Source organism: Sinocyclocheilus rhinocerous, unplaced genomic scaffold, assembly GCF_001515625.1.
Source record: "Sinocyclocheilus rhinocerous isolate Xijiao unplaced genomic scaffold, SAMN03320098_v1.1 scaffold1153, whole genome shotgun sequence".
Classification (NCBI taxonomy): Eukaryota; Metazoa; Chordata; class Actinopteri; order Cypriniformes; family Cyprinidae; genus Sinocyclocheilus; species Sinocyclocheilus rhinocerous.
The window spans coordinates 57,737-78,476 of record NW_015624593.1 but is presented as its reverse complement, the minus strand read 5'-3'; the positions used below and the strand labels follow the sequence as shown (position 1 = coordinate 78,476).

The 20,740-nt window shown below is 36.1% G+C and overlaps 1 protein-coding gene and 1 pseudogene across 1 annotated transcript; both read right to left on the bottom strand.

Annotated features, from left to right (window-relative positions):
* Nucleotides 1-606: 606 nt before the first annotated feature.
* Nucleotides 607-10,026, bottom strand: LOC107745126 (poly [ADP-ribose] polymerase 14-like; annotated as a pseudogene).
* A 1,196-nt stretch (nt 10,027-11,222) lies between these two features.
* LOC107745092 (uncharacterized) lies at nt 11,223-15,907 on the bottom strand. The gene is made up of 3 exons (XM_016558924.1): nt 15,844-15,907; nt 12,832-12,870; nt 11,223-12,399 (listed from the first exon to the last, which is right to left on the bottom strand). The coding sequence occupies exons 1-3, from the start codon at nt 15,857-15,859 to the stop codon at nt 11,285-11,287; spliced, it is 1,170 nt and encodes a 389-aa protein (XP_016414410.1). The 5' UTR covers nt 15,860-15,907; the 3' UTR covers nt 11,223-11,284.
* Nucleotides 15,908-20,740: the final 4,833 nt, after the last annotated feature.

The following is a 20,740-nucleotide window of genomic DNA, read 5'->3' as shown; positions in this document are numbered from 1 at the left end:
AGCTTATAAACACAGGATAATTACAAACACAGGTGAGCGGAATCAATCACTAAACAAGAACAGGAAACATGATCAAAAAAAGAAAACGAACTAAAACAGAGGTATAACACGACAAACAGTCCAGAATCCTGACACGTTCTCATTAAATATATTTTTATTGTTTTATTGTTGTAGTACATGTTTGTATAAGGCACTCAAGGTGCTTGTGCAAAGGAAATGAAACCAAAAACCAATCATGATTCAATCACAAGGACGTCTGTTAGATGGATTTCGAATTGCAAACATTTTGACAATGTCAAGTCAGTGGGAGATTTTAATATTCTATTTGTAAATTTGTTCATTATTAAATAGTTAATCTATAAAAAAAGATTGTATGTGCAGCTAGATTATTTTCAGATAACGTAGAAATGAAGCCAAATAATATAAGAAAAGAACAACTGTTTTTTGTTACAATATAGACATTTTTCATGGATTCATACGTTTCCCAGAAGTACTTCCGGTTAATGATTGAAAGAATTGCATTGCTTTGTTGGCAACTTGCGCAAACTCCTACATTTCATCCAAAACAATGTCAAATGGTTTCTTCATGATAATGAGGAGCCTGAAGCAGACTTGGGAACTGAGAAGGAAGAGTTGGAATACGACCATATCACATTTTAAAGAGCCCTGTTTTTATCCTGGAGTGATGAATCGATAGCCCTGAAGCTAAATATCATAGCTGCATGTCACTTCTGTGGATGAATCTTTCTCCGTCAGACTATAACTATGTGCGACTCACAGGAGTATTTCATATGGTACTGTTCCATAATCTACAGACAGCTTTGTCCATTAATATTGCACATTTTCTGCTCATACGTTCTTGTGAATTTTAAGATTGTCTGAAAACCATAAATTTTTATTTGCTATCAAATTGCATAATCTGAAATATACACTCATATCTGCTGAGCACTAGTTAGTTGTGACATAAAGCAAAAAAAAGGTATGTCTAACTCAAACCCTCTGGATATAAGTATCCCCTAAATTATTACATTTAAATGTAAAATCAACTATCTAACTGATCACTGTTTATAAATCTTCTAGATCTCAAGACAGGTTGGTTTTTGTTGAAGTTCATTTGAATGTGATGAGGTAGTCTGGATAAGCCTGGCAGTCGTGGAAAACCACAAACATGGAGGGATTCTGCATATTATCCACCACGCTGTCATAGCGGTCAGGTGCCACATGAACAGGGGGTGTCCTCATGTCCGCCTGACCCAGACCGTAATAACCCGTAAGCACACGAGCCACAAACATGAGCTGAGTCCCATCTGCTGCAGGAACTGCATACTTGTTTTGGGCAGAGTAGCTGGTGTTCACAGCGAAGTACGTCCCATGACCGTAGTTGGTGGCTGAGAAAGGTATAGAAGTTATCAGTATCGATTAGTCTGCAAACTCAACAATTAATGAGACCATCAGTGGTTGATGGTGGCTGGGAATCTATTAGTCCAATGGAATCCAATTAGAAGTTCATCCAATGGAATAAAAGTGACTGTTCACCCAAAAATCACAATTGTGTCAACACTCGCTGTTGGGTTTGTTACTCCCACAGTTATTGTGTGCCTTCAGGAGACGTGCGCCTTTTTTTTTTATTTTTTTTTATACAGAATTTCCATTTTTGGGTGGACTATTAATTTAATCAACTTAAAAAAAAAAAGAAAAAATAAAGCAGTTACCATTTTGATAGAAGTTATCAGTATCGATTAGTCTGCAAACTCAACAATTAATGAGACCATCAGTGGTTGATGGTGGCTGGGAATCTATTAGTCCAATGGAATCCAATTAGAAGTTCATCCAATGGAATAAAAGTGACTGTTCACCCAAAAATCACAATTGTGTCAACACTCGCTGTTGGGTTTGTTACTCCCACAGTTATTGTGTGCCTTCAGGAGACGTGCGCCTTTTAAAAAATTTTTTTTTATACAGAATTTCCATTTTTGGGTGGACTATTAATTTAATCAACTTAAAAAAGAAAAGAAAAAATAAAGCAGTTACCATTTTGCCCTGCAAAATTGCGATTAAAGTTGGACTTCATGATGGATGAGCAGGATTCCTCTGATGTGCCATAATAAAGGATCTTCTCTGCTGCTCCCACAGAACCATTTTTGTTCTCCAGCTCTATTTTACGCCCCTCGTATAACCGCCGAAGATCCATGTTCTGGATGCGCTGGATCTGTTGAAATACATTTGCATTTAAACAGCCATGTACAAATATATTTGATGGACTTCACATTCACATCTGCCGTTCTTCACAGAAGCAAACTATAAAGACTATACTGCCATAATGAAAACATGGTACGGTAATTAGAGCAACACTTTCAAAAGGTTAAAGCAAAACAAAATTTATCAATAGGTGATGTTAGTCTAAAGGTTTAAGGTTCAAAAAACACATTATTTTCCACATAATGTACATTATTGTTTCTCCTCTATGCCCCGCCTTTCTGAAACGCGTCGATTTTTACAAAGCTCATCGGTCTGAAAAGCGAGGTGCGCTCTGATTGGCCAGCTATCCAGTGCGTTGTGATTGGCCGAATACCTCAAGCGTGAGACGGAAATGTTACGTCCCTTACCATATTGTGATGATGCCCGGTCAGGCCGGAGCGATGATTCAAAAACATGAAAACCCATTATAAACGAGGCATTCGTTGCATCCAGTGGGGACATAATTACGGATTATAATGACTTACACTGTCTTTTTACGCGTTGCATATATAGGAAAGGTCCATGAGCTGGGATTCAAACGCAAGAAACTCGTAGCACAACAGCACTATATGTTGGTGCGCTGCCCGGGCTATCGGCATCATATGTAAATACTATGCATTATGTTCTGAGGCAATTGTGTGGAGAATTTATTTTTAATGTTTTTAATGTTAATTCATTGTTATTCTCACCTGTCTACGAAGTGCGTCTTGTATCAGTCTAACCACCTCATTCACTCCATCCTTCAGTCCTTTTACTACCCATCTATCAGAGCTGCTTGTATCTATCTGCAGGTGCAGTGAATTCACTTTAGAGAGCAGCTGGTCCATCTCATCCGGAGTGAGGCACCTGATCTCATCAAGAAAGAAAGTGTGTGTGGAGCACTGGTCCTTATATGCCTGCTGAAGTTCCATACAGGCATCAGACACTTCATTATTGGTGTGACCAGTGACTAGAAATGCTGCTCTGCTCTCTGTGTCAGGCAAAGATGTCACTAGAGAACTCAAGTCCAAAGCGACTGGTAAGGTTAAGGAATGTGATCTGCTTGATCTAGTTGATCCACTGCGCCCTCTGGTGATTACACTGGTAGGTACAAGTGGTGCAGGAGCTGAAAAAGGTGATGTGCAAAATTGACAACGAGTGTCTGGTGAAAACACCGTAAAAATATTGAAAAAACTTCAATTCTTTTTTATAATGGATGAGATTGACAAGTAATAAAAATGCCTCTGCATTACACAGAGTTATGCTCACCTGTTAACTGTGTATTACCACTAAAGATTTGCTTTGCCGTCGCTTTGAATGCCAGGAAAACATTAATCTTCAGCAGAACGATCCGAATCCTTTTGAGATGTTGAAGATTCGCTCCTTGAACACCATCCTTTACTCCCTCTAGAATGGATTTGGCCACCACATTTGGATCCAAACCTCCTTGTCCTGCAAATCCCATTTATAATGGCAAAACGTTTCTACTATTCCATTCATGCATATTTCAGAAAAACTACTGAGCAATTATACTAGATACAAATATTTTTATGGTTACAGGCCTTAAAGGCACAATATGTACGATTTTTTAATTAAAATATCCAAAAACCACTAGAACAGTGTTATATATTTTGCTGACTTGTGTACTTACATTATCCCAAATGTTTCGAAGAATGTTTAAATCCAGAGAAATAAGCAATTTTAACTAGTGGCACGGCCGTGTCTATAGTGTCATTGTGTCATAACCCCTCGATTTCCGGTTTTGTTTTGCCTCTTTGTTTATTTTGAATACGCGCCCTCTAGTGGCAAAAAATTACATATTGTGCCTTTAATTCCAAAACATATAATCTTGGTAGGTAAAGACCATGACAAAGTCCTGTGAGACTTCAACATTCATGGTGCTAGCAATGCCAAGATCATAAGTTCAATTCCCAGTAAATGCACAAGCTGATAAAATGTTTATTTTGCATGCTACTTAAAGGGATAGTTCCCCCAAAAATGAAAATTCAGTCATCATTTACTATATAACCTGTATGAATTTCTTTCTTCTACTGAACACAAAAGAAGATCATTTTTGAAAGTGACTTTAGAAAAAAGCATCTGTGAAATGCATAAATGTAAATGTAAAAAAAAAAAAAAAATACTAGGCTTAGTATTTGTTTTTTATGTGGGAACCAAATTTATCAAATGAGTGTCATGCGCTCAATGCAAGCAAAGACAAAATCAGTATTCTTCAGCTGTTAAAATGTATGGATATATCTCACAATTGGACTTTATTTTAACATTTATTTTCAAATTACAGTATTTTTTTACTCTGAGGTGGAAACAGACCATTGTTATAGGAGATAGCAAATGGGGAAAAATACATAAAACAAACTACCTTACAAGACATCCATTTTTTTCTCATTGTAAGTAATAATGAAGGTACTGACCAGCACAGATCGCAGGAATGGTCACAGACCAGTAGCAGCCGTGCTCACTTTGAACCACTATTTCTTTTGCCTCGTTTCGCTTCGACAGCTTTCAGCCTCACCCTGCTTCATTCTACTACGTTAATAAATCATTAGCTCATCCATGAACATGATTTCTGCCCGAGTCCCGTCGGATTGCTTCGGCTGTGGGGATGAAGACCACAACTCCCATGATTCCACACTCAGTCACTGCTCATCTAACTATGCCTTTGCCTCTTTGTTTATTTTGAATACGCGCCCTCTAGTGGCAAAAAATTACATATTGTGCCTTTAATTCCAAAACATATAATCTTGGTAGGTAAAGACCATGACAAAGTCCTGTGAGACTATCTCACAATTGGACTTTATTTTAACATTTATTTTCAAATTACAGTATTTTTTTACTCTGAGGTGGAAACAGACCATTGTTATAGGAGATAGCAAATGGGGAAAAATACATAAAACAAACTACCTTACAAGACATCCATTTTTTTCTCATTGTAAGTAATAATGAAGGTACTGACCAGCACAGATCGCAGGAATGGTCACAGACCAGTAGCAGCCGTGCTCACTTTGAACCACTATTTCTTTTGCCAAGGTCTTGATAACACCAGGGTCCCTCAGTCCACAAACATGCATGATCGTCTTACAGGGGAAGCCTCCTGGCGGGGTCGTAAAGATCTGCCCTCTTGCTACCTGAGCTGGAGAATACATGTAAGAGAAAGCGTTAGATGACATATTGCATGTACAGTACATATTTCATTAATTAAATCATTTATCTATTTTAAAGTGTCATTTGGTTTTCTGTATTTTAGTTGATCTTTTTAAAATGCCTAAAGAAGGTTGCCATTTCTGCATTGCTAACTATACTTGCAAACATGTTCAGTGAAGTGCATGTCGTTTCTTCAAATTCTCTAAAATCACACTGTTTCTAATGAAGGCATGCGATTCTGTTTTAATTAGGTTAGACCATTTTCAAAAGAAAAGGCTTCCTGGGTAAGTTAAATTTGATAGGCAAGTCTATCAATCCTATAAAACTCTGTGTTAAAAATACTTTCGATGCTTGCATAGTTTTTTTTTCTGTGCATTCAAACATGCTTGACAAAAGTCTTTTTATATATGTGATCAAATCAAAAACAAATTTTATAAAAGAAGCTGTAGTTTATTTTTTCTTACCGTCTGTCAGTTGAGCCTGGATTTGAGGTCCTGCCTTAGTAAGGATGTCCTTACACACTCCTGTGATGGATAGGTTAAATAAGCACTCTCGTGTGGTCTAAATAGTGTATAAAGAATGTTTTAGTTATTAAATTAAGAAAGCTGCATGAATACCAGCTGTCTGGAAGTCCTTAAAGTCAGTGGTGTTCACGATGGCATCAGTAGTCTCATTAGTGATGTCTCCAAACACTAGATGGAGTTCAATCCCATCTACTGGCATGATGATCTCATCGAGGTCAGAGGTCAGTGAGTGAAACAGAGCTGTGGTGACAGTTAAAGACATGTTGTAAGAAGTACAGATGTAAGAAACCTTAGAATGTTTAGCTAAATGTGGGAATTTTCAATGCACAACAAAAAAATCCAACAAAATTCAGACATTTCTCATTGACTAATTTTCATTTTATCACAAAGCATCATGCATTTGATGTCATTTGGTGTCAAAATGTACTGTGGCATGTATATATATATATCTTGCCTTCCCCTGTGTTGTCCACCATTTTTGCACTCAGATTCCCACAGACTGTCTGGAACATCTGCAAAATATTTCCAAAATAGGGTTAGGAATAAAAATCACTGAAATAAACTCCATTGCATAGAGTGTGTGCTATAGATATATAGATTGTGTACCTCTTCAGAATGAGCGTAATTAGCCATTATTGCGATACAAATGGTGTGCAGAAGACCAGTGGATACAGATACATATTCACAGATCTCCTGTGTAAGAATATTAACGGCATCTTTGACCGGTGTTGACAACACTATGCCGGGTCCAATTACTGGCAACGCAACCGAACCCCAAGAGTTCTGCTCACACAGCTCAAAAACTCGTCCAAGTCCAGAGCGAAGCGCCTAAGACAAGATCACAACACCAAAAAATAGATTACTAATAGAAAACCTATACGGTGGCCAAAAGAGTTCAGCACATTGCAAATGAAAAAAAACCAAACACCTGCAAATTAAGAAACCATCTTCATCAATTTGACAACACACACGCTGCACATGCTCACAACACAAACAAATAAATCAATGTGCTGCAAAAACAGAAACACACTGCAAATGCAACACAAACAAAGAAACGCGCTGCAAATAGGTACAGACCACCTCGGAAATGTTTAAGGGAGCCGCAAAGTGACAAACATGGCTGGGACATATTTATCAATGTTTGCTCTGAAAGGTGTGATTTTTGTTTATTTTAACACCCTGATCATACGATTCCTTAGCTCTTTTTTTCTTCATATTACTAGCCTAAATGTGACCCTGGAGCACAAAACCAGTCATAAGTAGCTGGGGTATATTTGTAGCAGTAGCCAAAAATACATTGTATGAGTCAAAATTATCGATTTTTCTTTTATGCCAAAAATCATTAGGATATTAAGTAAAGACCATGTTTCATGAAGATATTTTGTAAATTTTTTATGGTTTCCTACCATAAATATATAAAAACTTCATTTTTGATTAGTAATATGCATTGCTAAGAACTTCATTTGGACAACTTTAAAAGCGATTCTCTCAATATTTTTGCACCCTCAGATTCCAGATTTTCAAATAGTCGTATCTCGGCCAAATATTGTCCTATCCTAACAAACCATACATCAATGGAAAGCTTGATGAAACATTTTCAAAAAAATTGACCCTTATGACTGGTTTTGTAGTCCAGGGTCACAAATAAGCTGACGAAATACACAATTACTGTAACTGTGAAAGGTTATGTAAGCTGCCTAACTTACTCTTACAATTTTCCTTACAAAAAATAACCATAGCCTATGGTTTTACTATTAATTTATTTAATTAATTAATAGATTTATTATATAAAAATAAATAATCAATGGTTACTATTAAACCATGGTAACCATGCACAAATTAACTATGGATTTACTACACTAACCATAGTTTAACCATGGTATTTGTACAAACGGTAATCAATAGGCCCCCCCGCCCCCCCCCAAAAGGTTAATTTTCATTTTGTTGGGGTAATTTTATTCTGTTGCTACTTGCACGTTTCTTTTTTTGTTTGTGTTGTGAGCATTTGAAGCACATATGCTGTCAAACTGATGAAGATGTTTCCTTAATTTGCTGGTGCTTTTTCTATTTGCTTGTGTTTTCTGAAGTTGCAGCGTGTTGAGCTCTCTCGGCCATCAAACAAAACTACTAAATCTTTTCTTTAAATCTCATCCATTCAATATGTCATACCTTTTCGCTTTTGTGCTTGTTTCCTTTTGGCGCACATTCTATGAAGAAAACCTTGGAGCATCCCAGCGCTTGTGTCCCGTCCACCTCCAGCACTTCTCCAGGCTTAAGAGTGTGATTTCCCGTGGCACTGTTGAAGTTATTTTGAAGCTGCTGTCCTGCTTTATTCAACAGGGATGATCCAATCAAGGTTGAGGTCATGTTTGTTTGGATCATTGGAGCAACAAACACATCTGCCTGTTAATTATGCGAATCATGAAGGTTACTTAACAGTCCTTAATAACGTATAAATACTGGTTAAGGCTAAATTTGAAATAATGATAATTCAGCCTTACCTGTTGTTGCTCAAGACTACCAACCACAACTTTAATGTTTAAGTCTTTGTCAAAGTCCATAGAGTCTTGGGAAGATGCAGATGCAAATGGCTAGAGACTGGTACTGCTCGTGTATTTGGGAACATCTTCAATAGGCAGCATCACAACCACATAAGAATTCTTCACTAATTGCAAGGTCCTTGTACCTTCACCTTGAAAAAATGGTTGAACTCCAGGTCCTTTCACCTCACAACGTTTAGTGGCAAGACTCTGAAGAAATGACTTAAGGCTGTCCTTCAAACTCTCAACTTCAAAGCGAGGTCCTGTGAGGTGGATGCATGGGTAAGGTGAACATGTTGGCTTTATTTCCACATTGCTCTTCATCATGCCGGCCATCGCCAAGATATCAGAGAAGTGCTCTGCCATTTCTGGCCTGGGAAGAGGCAGGGAGGCATGATGGTTCTGATGGTTTCTTTTGTATTCCAGCACAATGTTCTTCAGCTTATTAACTTCAGTAGTGTAGCCCACAAGTTGCACTTTGGGGTCAGTAGTTGATTCATTCTGGTATTTAGGCTCCACTTTAACACTTCCACGATTGGCTTGATTGATGGCTTCGTTCAAATCCTCCTTCAGTTTAGTAAACGCAGATGATTTCTGAGTGTTTTCCAGATGCACAGTCTCCAAACACACGTCTCTCTGCACGGCAGCAGCCGCCTCATCTAGCGCTCCATCAGACAGACTCAGCAGAAGAAGATCTGAACCTGAAGTCTCGAGCATAACTGGGCTGCGGAGGCTCTGCTGAAATCGGTTTTGGAAGTGCTGTATATTGCCACTTGATTCCAAGAAGGTCATTAGAGCACGATATGATGGGATCCTCTTCTCTTTGATTCCTAGCACTAATTTTAAAAGCTCTTCTTCACCTGCATGGACCTCTTTTTCAGGACCCTTCAGAAGAACAACACCTGCTCGTTCCTGTGTGATCTTAAGGGCAGGTAAATTAGCTTTTACGTATGGCTCAAACTGCTCTTTGATGAGGTCATATTGTTTCTCAGACACGCAACACTCTTGTTGAACCTGCTGTTTGTCCTGCAAGCCACTTAGAAATTTTTAAATCCTCTCCACTTCTTTTTGTTCTCCAACCACCACAGCTAAACATGTTAGTTTTTCAAAATAGATTTTTAAGTTATCACTTTGGAGGAAAGAGTTTTCTTCCAGAATGGCATATTTGTCACTTTCGACCTCAAAGTGGATGATATAGCGTGACTTTAGAATCTCAAACACTTCATCCACTGCACATTCCCATTTCTTCAGGTGAAAAATAGCTTCAGTTCCTGGGTCCTTCACCACCACCAACTCTTCAGAGTCGATGTTGATCTTGAAAGTGCTGGAGATTGTAGAGAAATGTTTCTCCAACTCTGAATATGCCTTTTTAAATTCACTGAGGAAGCGTAGTAGATAATGGTCCAGTTTTAAAACCTTCTCCACACTTTTAGCACTTGCACATTTCTAACAAATGAAAAAAAAAGTAAAGACAAGTATTAATTGGTCATACATAATGCTTCATAATAAGCAAGACAAGTGAAATTCATTTATCAGGGCTTAGCAATAAGGATATTTCCTGATGGCCTGGTCTTTACCAGCATTTAGCAGACCAGCAACAAATAAGATTACATAACTGACAGGAAACTAATTTGCAAGACATAAAAACACATGTACAGGATCAACAAATGTCAATTGTAATGATAATGCTGATTTTTCAACTCCATTATCTGAAACTTTCTGACACTAGTTCTGGCCTGGGATGTGCAATATGTGCAATATAGTAATTGTTGTCTAAACGATGTGACACTATCGGGTATTTCACTCACTTCCCAAAAAAATGATCAAAAACACACCTTGAGGTCACGTTGAATATTTTTGAATGAATCGCATGAGTCAATGATTCATTGACCCATTCATGCACTGTATCTTAAATCCAATACTTCCTTACTATATAGTAGATGAAAAACAGTATGCCAAAAGAGTAGTATGTTCCAATTCGAAAAACTATAGGCGAAAATTACCCAAATTACCAACTACTTCCACCAGGATTCTGAAGTGTGCAATTGATGGACACTTTACTATCCAATTACGCCACGGGAGAGGATTTATGAATGGCAGTGAAGCGACGCAAATGATGCTGGTAGGTCATGTGATAACCAGCAACATGGTGGTTGTAGTATGTCTGAATTTCGTTCATACTACCATATTCATACTACATAGAACGTACTTTTTTTGCGAAGTAAGTTGAAATTCAAATGTAGTACAATACGTACTCAGACAGTAAGCTATTTCAGAAATGCCTATTAACGACAAATGCTTGCTTCATTCCCTGAATGAATCAGCCGTTTGAACGCACCCATTCAATGGGACATCATGACTGAAATCACAGACACTCAGGGCACCGAACCACCACCAGCCGAAACCCCACCTAATCTCACATATGTACCGCAAGCCCTACGACAAAGAGTCATTCAGTTAGTTCACTCAACTCCCAGCTCCGGACACCCAGGTATAGCATCTACACTTCAGTTATTAATGTATTTCAGTATATGATCCAAAGTACCTAGTAACTAACTACTTGAGTATTTTTTTTATCCAATACTTTTTTACTCTTACTCAAGTAACTATTCAGACTACTACTTTTACTTTTACTTGAGTGAATATTTCTATAAGTACTTTTACTTTTACTTGAGTAGTTTTTGGGTATTCTACCCACCTCTGCTTTCAACGCACCTGAAGCTGAAAAAAATAAAAATCTGCATATGCATATTATCCCAGAAATAGTGAAAAGGCGGCTTAAGATCTTTCCACACTACCTCTGCTGAATACATTAATCATAATTTAACATAACTTAACAAATTAAATATTTTTATACTTACCTTGTGAATGAAGTGCCTGCAACTGTATTTGGTTGTAGCTAGCTTCTTCCGCTGAGACACTTTGACAGAGTTGACTGCTATTGCTTGCATGTACAGTTGCGTATTGATCCGCATGTGTTCTCCAATCTACAGCTTCTTGTCGCCACACTTGTAACTCTTTTTTCAGTTCTTCAATCTCAGCATCCTTTTCCTTTACTGTTTTTTTCAGTATTTCATTCTCTGTATTCGTTCCCTTTAGTTCATTGCTCATCATATAAACTTGATCTTCCAGTTCAGTATTTCTTCTGTTTTGGGCAGACTGGTCAAGATCTTGAGTTCTTGATTGTAACCTCTCTATCTCCCTTTCTTTTTCTTGAACTATTTTTTCCAGTCTCCTTATCTCTGCGTCTTTTGCATCGAGTAGCATTTTCATAGAGTCTTCATTTTGTAACTTTTCCTTAGAGGCTGACAGAGAACTGATTTTCGATTTGATCCTTTCAACAACATATTTCAAGTCTAACAGCAATGTATTATTATCTTCTGCCTGAGCAGAAAGTTTAAAACAACTTGTTGAATTCTTCCTGACAACAAGCTCTTCAATTGTCTCAATAACCTGGTTGCTGTCATTTTTGCAGATCACAAAATATCTTTTTCCACATTTGTCAATTAAAGGTTGAAGCTGTTCACTTCTGATATGATCCTCAATGCGGCAATGTCCCAGTTTTTCTCCGTTGGTGAACAGCACTATGGTATGTTTCCACAGCTGAACAGTAAGCAGACTCTCTAGGGTGCTGATGTTTGACTCTGACAGCACTGAGTTCACGTTAAGCACCAAGATGACTGCGTGAGGTCCAGTTTTATATAAAATCTGTACACAGTGCACAATTTCACGTTTGGTTTGCTCTGATCTACTCAAGTCTCCATTCCAGCCTGGGGTGCGAGCCAAATGAATCTGTGTTCCTGATACTGTACGAGTCTCCTTGATGTGGACACTTCTAAAAGACGTCCAGAATGTGAAGACTTTTTCTTTAAGGATGGCATTAGCAATGGAGTTTTTTCCAGCACCTTTACTTCTAATCAGCACAAGTTTAAGATCCTCAAAAATAGGCTGAATTTCTGAAAAAGTGATATGTTGTGTTAAATTAAAAGAAATTGAAATATATTTTAAAAGTGGTCTCAGTAATATTTGTTTATATTGCACTGGACAATATGATATGAGTGAACCTATATTAACACCTGACACTGATTTTAATGCTCATTTCATTTGAACAATAATGCTGGTCTGAAGAACACTGAAGTGCATTTATGAGTAATATCTTGATAGTTTTCAGTGGTCTCTTTCTAAAAAAAAAGAGTGAAAATTCTAGTCTACTATACGTTTCTACATTTGTAACAATACACAAATCAAAATTAATTGCACTGAGATTCACATTAAGTCTGGTTGTCAGATGTATTGCTAAGACATTGCTTATAATAAACAAATAAATATACATTTCTAAAATAACATTTTTAATATACATACATACACAGAGATGTTCCTACTCTCACCTTCATCGTGTCCTAACAAGTGCACTTGGTCCTCTTGTGCTAAACCAGAAAAGCAATGAATTATAAAACTTTTAAAAATAAAACTTAAAATATTTTCAGATACACAATCAAAGATTAACAGGAAAAATATTCACTGATAATAATTAATTTATTGTTATAAAAAATTAAAGTATTTTTATTTTTATACAACAGTTCTTTCTGGTCCTCGAATCTGATTGGCTCATAAGAGTGTGATATTAGAGTCCAACAGAACCGTTTGTATAATTGTAACGAATCAGCTCATGGGAAATATGAATAATTAATCATAACTAGTTATACTGCAACATTTCTATATAAATACTTCTGGAATAACCATTTTGAGAATATCAACTGGAAATTGATTTGGACTTCTAATAACAAATTCTGTGTCACTAATAAAGTTAGTGAAATTTACATTAAAGGTGACATATCATGAAAATCTGACTTTTACAGGTGTTAAGTGCTATAATCAGGTCCCCGGTGCATCTACCAAGCAAGGAAACGTGAAAAAGATTAACCCAGTAACTTTGTTTTGGGAAGCCTTTTTCTGCAAGCGTCACAAACATTATTTTAGCTGAAGTATTTGTATCAATACCGTGGGCCTCTTACCCCGTGTGTGGAGTAAAAGGCCCCTCTTGCCACCTCATACATTTATAAGATTTTTAAACAAAATAAAGAACTTGAATGATTTATTTTCACACAAAATCTGTTGCTCCATTAGTGTTCAATACAACGTATATATTTTTTCAGTAATTATACATTTTAGGCGCAGTGAATAGCAATTTTTTTTCTTAAGGTGGGCCTTTAGCCCCGTTGTACCCTATATATATTTCTCACAGCGAGTGTCATGGCGGATGCCCAAATCCACTATAATTTAAAAACAATAATACTGTTTTGTGTCACGGAATGTAGTTTTAAGAGCTTTTTAGGTGAGAATGTACTTGTTTGGATGGTTTGTTAATAAAGAAAATATCTATTTGAAAATTTGCTTCGACGTTTTCAGAGATGTGAGTTCCAGGACTTCAGCGGGCGTTCAGTGCTCATAAACCCGCCGAGAGCGCCTCACCTCGGCCAGATCTTCTGGAATTTACCACTGGCTCTGATGTCTCTGTAGTGGTTAAACATGAGATATCATTTGTTTTGGGTAAGTCTAATGGTTGTCTTTGGTCTCATTAATCTACTATTTGTTCCAGAGCAAATAGTTTTGGCAAAATCTCATCACGTTATGTAACTTAAATGCTGTATATCAGAGCACTGTCTTTGTACTTGACTGAAGAGCCTATCTGGTGGCAGAAAATTACAGTTTTCAAGTATACAGCAGTCCATGGAAGCCATGTAATAAAATAATAAAAATAAAGGTAAATTTGAGTTTATATTTTAAAATTCTGACTTTATTTTCACAATTCCGAGATTATATCACAATTCTGATAAGAAAAAACAGCTTGTCATTCTCTCTTTTCCCCTCACTCCTGGCTTTTTTTCCTCAGAAATGACAAACTCGCTATTGTTGCACTAAATCGAGTTATAAAGTCCGAACTAGGAGATATAAACTTGCATTTGCGAGAAAAAATAATTTACTATAGTATTCAAATATATTTAGACCTATTGTTTAAATCAAATTTATGCTTTGAAAGTAATCATTGCAGTTTTCATCCATAGTCTGTCCGTTTAAATGCCTGCATTTAGCTTCAAATGGCTTCTTTGATGACAGTAGGCCTATTCTATAAAAATTATTTGTATTCCAATTCTGACATCCAAATGGCATAAAAATGATTTTTTTTTCTCTTATTCCATGGATTTTACCCGTTTCCCTCCAATTGTTACCAGTTTTTTTTATGCCAACACTATGCGCATGCAGCTGCAGGTGACATGATGTCTACTCCAAATTGGTCTATAGCAGCCGGGTGGGCAAACTTTTTGACTCGAGGGCCACATCAAGTTTTCCACATCAAGTGAGGGGTTGCATTATGTATGACAAATGAAGCTTTGATTTTTTTATTCTAAATTGACACTCACTTACTACTGTACTGTATGTATACTTGTACATACATAGCAGTTCTACTCTTATGAGCACTTTATGACACACAGATAAGCTGAAACAACATACAGAACTACCAAATTTAGCTACAAGTTTGATTGCAACATATAATTATTGCTGTCAATAGTGTTCTGTCTGTTTGATTACGTCATTAACTAAATTTTACCGTACATTTCTGCCATATGAACATCAATTTGACAGTCACCACTGATAAGCTACTACTAAATATATTGTAGAAACTTAATTTTCTGTAAAGCTGCTTTGCAACGATTTGTATCGTGAAAAGCGCTATACAAATAAACTTGAATTGAATTGAATTTAAGTTAGCTACATTGTTCCACCATTAGATGGTGACAAGAGACTGTTTTACGAGTCAGCAGTAAAGACTTTTATATTGAAAAAGACTGAAATGGAAGTTATTTTTACTTTTAACATCAGCTGGTAAGACGCAACCAACAAATGCACTGAGCAGCTCTGCCATCGGACATCACCCTTAACAGATGAAAGAATATGAGCCTATCGGACATTCAAACTAATGTTTTATTGTGAATATGAGATTGAGCTGAAGAATGAATGCTGTATCAGATGCAGGTAATCACATATGTTCAGTCAATCTCTCTCTCATAATACTCTACTACACATAATACACTGCTTTTAATACAGTAGAATAAGCTTTTAATGAAGCAACTCAACGTTTCTTCATTACTAGTTCTAAAGTAACGGAGGCATGGGCTCAGCTGTTAAACTGCCAACTTTAGATTTGATTCTGTGGTGGAAGGAAGTAGTTCTGCACAAAAGAGAGCTTTTAAAGACACTCCGTTGTTGTTCCTAATTTATTTACACACTCATGCCGTCAAAATGTTGTATAAACGCAACTGCACGCTGTGATTACCTACAGCACGATATACAGCATCTCATGTCTACTTGTGTGATATTGCTCATATAACACAACTTACATGCACTGGAACCCATTTTTTTATGTTTCAGTCAGGGAAAGTCTTGATAGCTTCAGTTCCTTAACTATGGATAAAATAAAGGATAGAAATGACAGAATATTTCTTCAGTCCAACAACCAGTATAAAAACCTGTCCTAAAGACTGTGTTGTAAAATCACCTGAAAAGAGGGGAACAAAAAGCTAATTTATAAAGCATGCACTGAATAAACTGTTGATTTAAATTATTAAATTAATATTATGTAGCTCTACTCATTTTATACAAGGCCCTATAAGTGTAATTTTTGACACCCATTTTCCAGGATGGCTGATATGTAAATCAATACTGATAAATTTAATATCACAAACTGAAAGCTGCTATATGAACATACAGTATGAATCTCACATAATAATCGGTTAGTAGGTGAATTGATTAAAACAACAGTTAAGTTTATTAAGCTGTTTCGTAAGGAAGTGCTAGAATTTCCAACTCAAATTGCATCTGCTTTGGTATATTAAAGAAGAAAAGAGACCTGCTTGTCAAAATACTTCCAATTGCTTGTAAAGATACTTTCAAAATGCAGCACTCTCAGCTGTGTGTACATTAATGAGGAAAAAAAATTAACTTAAATGATTTTAGCAAATGGCTGCAATATAACAAAGAGTGAAAAATTTAAGGGGGTCTGAATACTTTCCGTACCCACTGTATATATCCTCCTCCTTAAAAATTAGCCTCCTTTCGTCAATCGAATGATGAGGGATGAGATAAAGTCCAAATTTCATCAAATAGTTTTACATTCTGCTTAAATCTATTAGTATCAATGTAGCACTGAAATAGTGATAATCATGATTCTTATGCTCTTTTGCTCATGTCTGTACAGATACTGCACCCGCAGAACATCCGTTGCTCTTTTCCTGTTTTGTTCTCAGTCATGTGACTTGTGGTCTACAAAAATAGCAACAATAAATGCATGAACTAGACAGAGGAAGATATCACGTTTCATGACACAGGTGAAGTGACAAACCCTGCTCTCTATGTGTTGTTATGCAACATAACTGACGTGAGAAAAAAATCTTTCACAAAGTTTTTTAAAATTATTTTATTGTTTTATTCAACTATAGTGTAACAACTCGTTGATTGGTTGTGATTTGTGGACAGAGAAATTTGATCAAACAAATGTTATTCTTTAACTTGTGTTCGCACTCCAATTAATACAAATATTTGACTTGTCTCATGTTTGTTAACTACCTTTGCAGGTTTCACAAAAATTATAGTTTTTATCTTAATCTTTTTTAGCACTGAAATAGTGATAATCATGATTCTTATGCTCTTTTGCTCATGTCTGTACAGATACTGCACCCGCAGAACATCCGTTGCTCTTTTCCTGTTTTGTTCTCAGTCATGTGACTTGTGGTCTACAAAAATAGCAACAATAAATGCATGAACTAGACAGAGGAAGATATCACGTTTCATGACACAGGTGAAGTGACAAACCCTGCTCTCTATGTGTTGTTATGCAACATAACTGACGTGAGAAAAAAATCTTTCACAAAGTTTTTTAAAATTATTTTATTGTTTTATTCAACTATAGTGTAACAACTCGTTGATTGGTTGTGATTTGTGGACAGAGAAATTTGATCAAACAAATGTTATTCTTTAACTTGTGTTCGCACTCCAATTAATACAAATATTTGACTTGTCTCATGTTTGTTAACTACCTTTGCAGGTTTCACAAAAATTATAGTTTTTATCTTAATCTTTTTTAGTACATACAGTTGTCTTTATCCAAACTTAATTACATTGTGGTGTCCTCTATGGACCATATTATCGCTCCTATTGTTTCTTAAATTAGAAACTGAAACAATAACACTAACAAAGTGTAACATGCATTCCTCAGACCAACCATCACCTACAATGACTTTTACACATAGAAATACACTCCAAACAGAATTCTTGCTTTTATTAGGGGACGTAAAGTTAGGGGACACATTTCACAACTTCTTCTTAAAATATAATTAAACATATATTTTTAACAATTTCATTAAATTGCATGTTAAATAAAATATCTGTTCACAAAATATCCATTTTATTTGTGTTAAAAATGTTACATTATTGAAATTTCTTTGCAGGATACTTGATGTATAGCAGGAACATGCAAATATAGCTAGACACAAAATCTCACAAACTCAAATTAAATATGTATTTTAAAACAGAAATGTAACTTTTAATAGTTTTCACCCTATAGAATACAAATATGCAAACATTCTATGATTTATTGATATTTAAAGTTTATTTCAGCTGTAGTAGTGGGACACCACTTAACACGGCAAATGAAGAATTGCGATTATTCATTGTTATTTTCCCGATACTCCTCATGACTTCACAGTATGCAAACAGATTTTAAAATGGCAGCAATTCCCTGACCCTGACATAGATCACTATAAAGTCAGCAAATAAATGACAATTTGCAATTTTAAAAGAAATCTTACGGAGGACAAGACTTACTAAAGCTTATTCAAAACACCTACTCAGTCAACATTATATACAGTAGATAATTCAGATATTTACATATTCTAGTGACAATTAGAGGAAAGAGTTTATCTGTAACATTTTGTTGCAAAAATGTTGCAAATATGTGAAAAGTGTTGCAAATATTGAAATGTTTGCCATTCATTCTGTGTAGTTCTAGGGACAAAGGGGTCCAACACTAAAATGTGCAACTACACACAATACAAAGTAGACAAAAGATTTACCACTTGGCACTTCACTAAGCAAACCTTCAAAAATCAACAAGTAGAACATCAATTAGAACTACAGTACATTTGCTCCAAAATAAATTAATGCTAATAACTTTAATGTCATTTTGTTTACATGAATATGATGTAAAAACAACAACAAAAAACATTAGAAACGTGTTCTTCTACGGCAGATGAAAATGCTTTGCAACAGCAAACTTCAGTCCAGCTCATATAAGAATTATATTCAACCGCATAAACACATTTCATTACACCAAATACACAAAATAATGTTCTTTTTAGCAGCATCATATGACCCCTTTAACTCTTAATTGGCACATTATACTAAAATCATGCTGTTCACAAAGGTGGCCTGTTTATTAACTAATGGTTACCATGTTTCACCCATTTTTTCCAAGAAAGGTTTAAACAGCTCTATCATGGTATCATCATTGCAAGGGATTTCATTCATTAGGTCTTGTGTTTTCAGCACTGACTGTCGTTCTCCCCACTTCTCTATTATAAGGTTTACTAGATCACCTCTGTCTTTGCTCTCTATTGAGCTCCTGGGTGTTTTCCATTCCTTACTCAAGTGCATGAGGTCTTTCAGTGTCTTCAATTGATCATCCGACAGCTCATTCAGGATCTTAAGAAGAGTGACACCCCATTTGTGCAGATCTGACCCTGTTGGAACATGTTCACAGCAAATCATTATGGATACATTCAATGTGTTTTAGTCACCAATAACTGTACAAATGTGGGTTTTTTTCACAGTCATTTAGTCATTCATTTTCAGTTAGATTTGGTTATGTCTGCTGACCATTTGCAATAAAATGTGGTGACTACCAAGAGGATTTGTCTCTGCCCACATACCATGATTTAGATGGAACTGAAAAAGAGGTTGTCACGCTCACCATTTGAAGAGAGATCACACAATGGGATGTAGCTTCTCATGTCCACCCGTCTGACATTTTGACAGAGTTTCCTGCAAAAGCATGCATGTATATTTGCATACTGAACCTCGTGTATTCTCCGTTCTCTATTTTCTTGCCACATTATTAGTAATTCCTTTTTCAGTTCTTCATTCTCAGTCACTTTTGTCTTGAGCTCTTTGCTTGTCATATCAAGTTGATGTTGCAGTTTTTCGATCCACTTAAGATTTTGATCTCTTGAGTATCTGAGTGTCTCTATCTCCCTCTTTTGTTCTTTAATAATGTTATGCAATTTCTCAATCTCTGCATCCTTTGATTTGAGTAACTTATTAACATTTGCTGAAATCTTATCAAAGACAAGCTCTTTGATTTTGTTAATCTGGTTGCTGTCATTTTTTTTAAACACATAATATCTTCCTCCACATTTGTCGATTAAGTGTTGAAGCTGCTCACGTCTGATATAATCCTCAATGGAATGATCTCCCAGTTTATCTGCATGGGTGAACACTATTATGGTATGATCCCACAGCTGAAGACTCTCTAGGGTTCTGATGTTCGACTCTGACAGCACTGAGTTCACTTTAAGAGCCAAGAGGACTGCATGAGGTCTATTTTTATAAAGACTGAACACAGCAAACAATTTCCCTTTTGGTTTTCTCTGATCTGCTCAAGTCTCCTTTCCAGCCTGGGATGCGAGTCAAATGAATCTGTGTTCCTGACACTGTACGAGTTTTACTGATGTAACTGGTTCGTCGCATTGACGTGGACGTCCAGAATGTGAACACTTTTTTCTCAAGGATGCAATTACCAATCATGTTTTTTCCTGCACCTTGACCTTCAATCAGAACAAGTTTGAGTTCTTGAAAAACCAGCTGAATTTCTGGACGAGTGGAAACTGAAATAAATGAGTGTTAACAAACAAATACATGTACTCAACAACAGTTCCGGGTTCTACAGACAAACGAACTGAAAGTTCAGTTATTTGAGTTAAAGCCAATATATTTACTCTTTATACATTAATATGCTAACATTTGGGGTCAAGTTCAAAGAAAACTTTGATATTGCGTGGTGGTCAATATTTTTCCATAAAACATACACAAATATTAATGTACAAACATATATATATATATACACACACACCTATACACACAGATGTTCATTTTCTCACCTCCCTCGTTCTCTACCAAGTTCTCTTTTTCCTCTTTTGCTAAATCATCATAAAAAAAAAAAGACAAAAATGCAAAAAAAAAAAA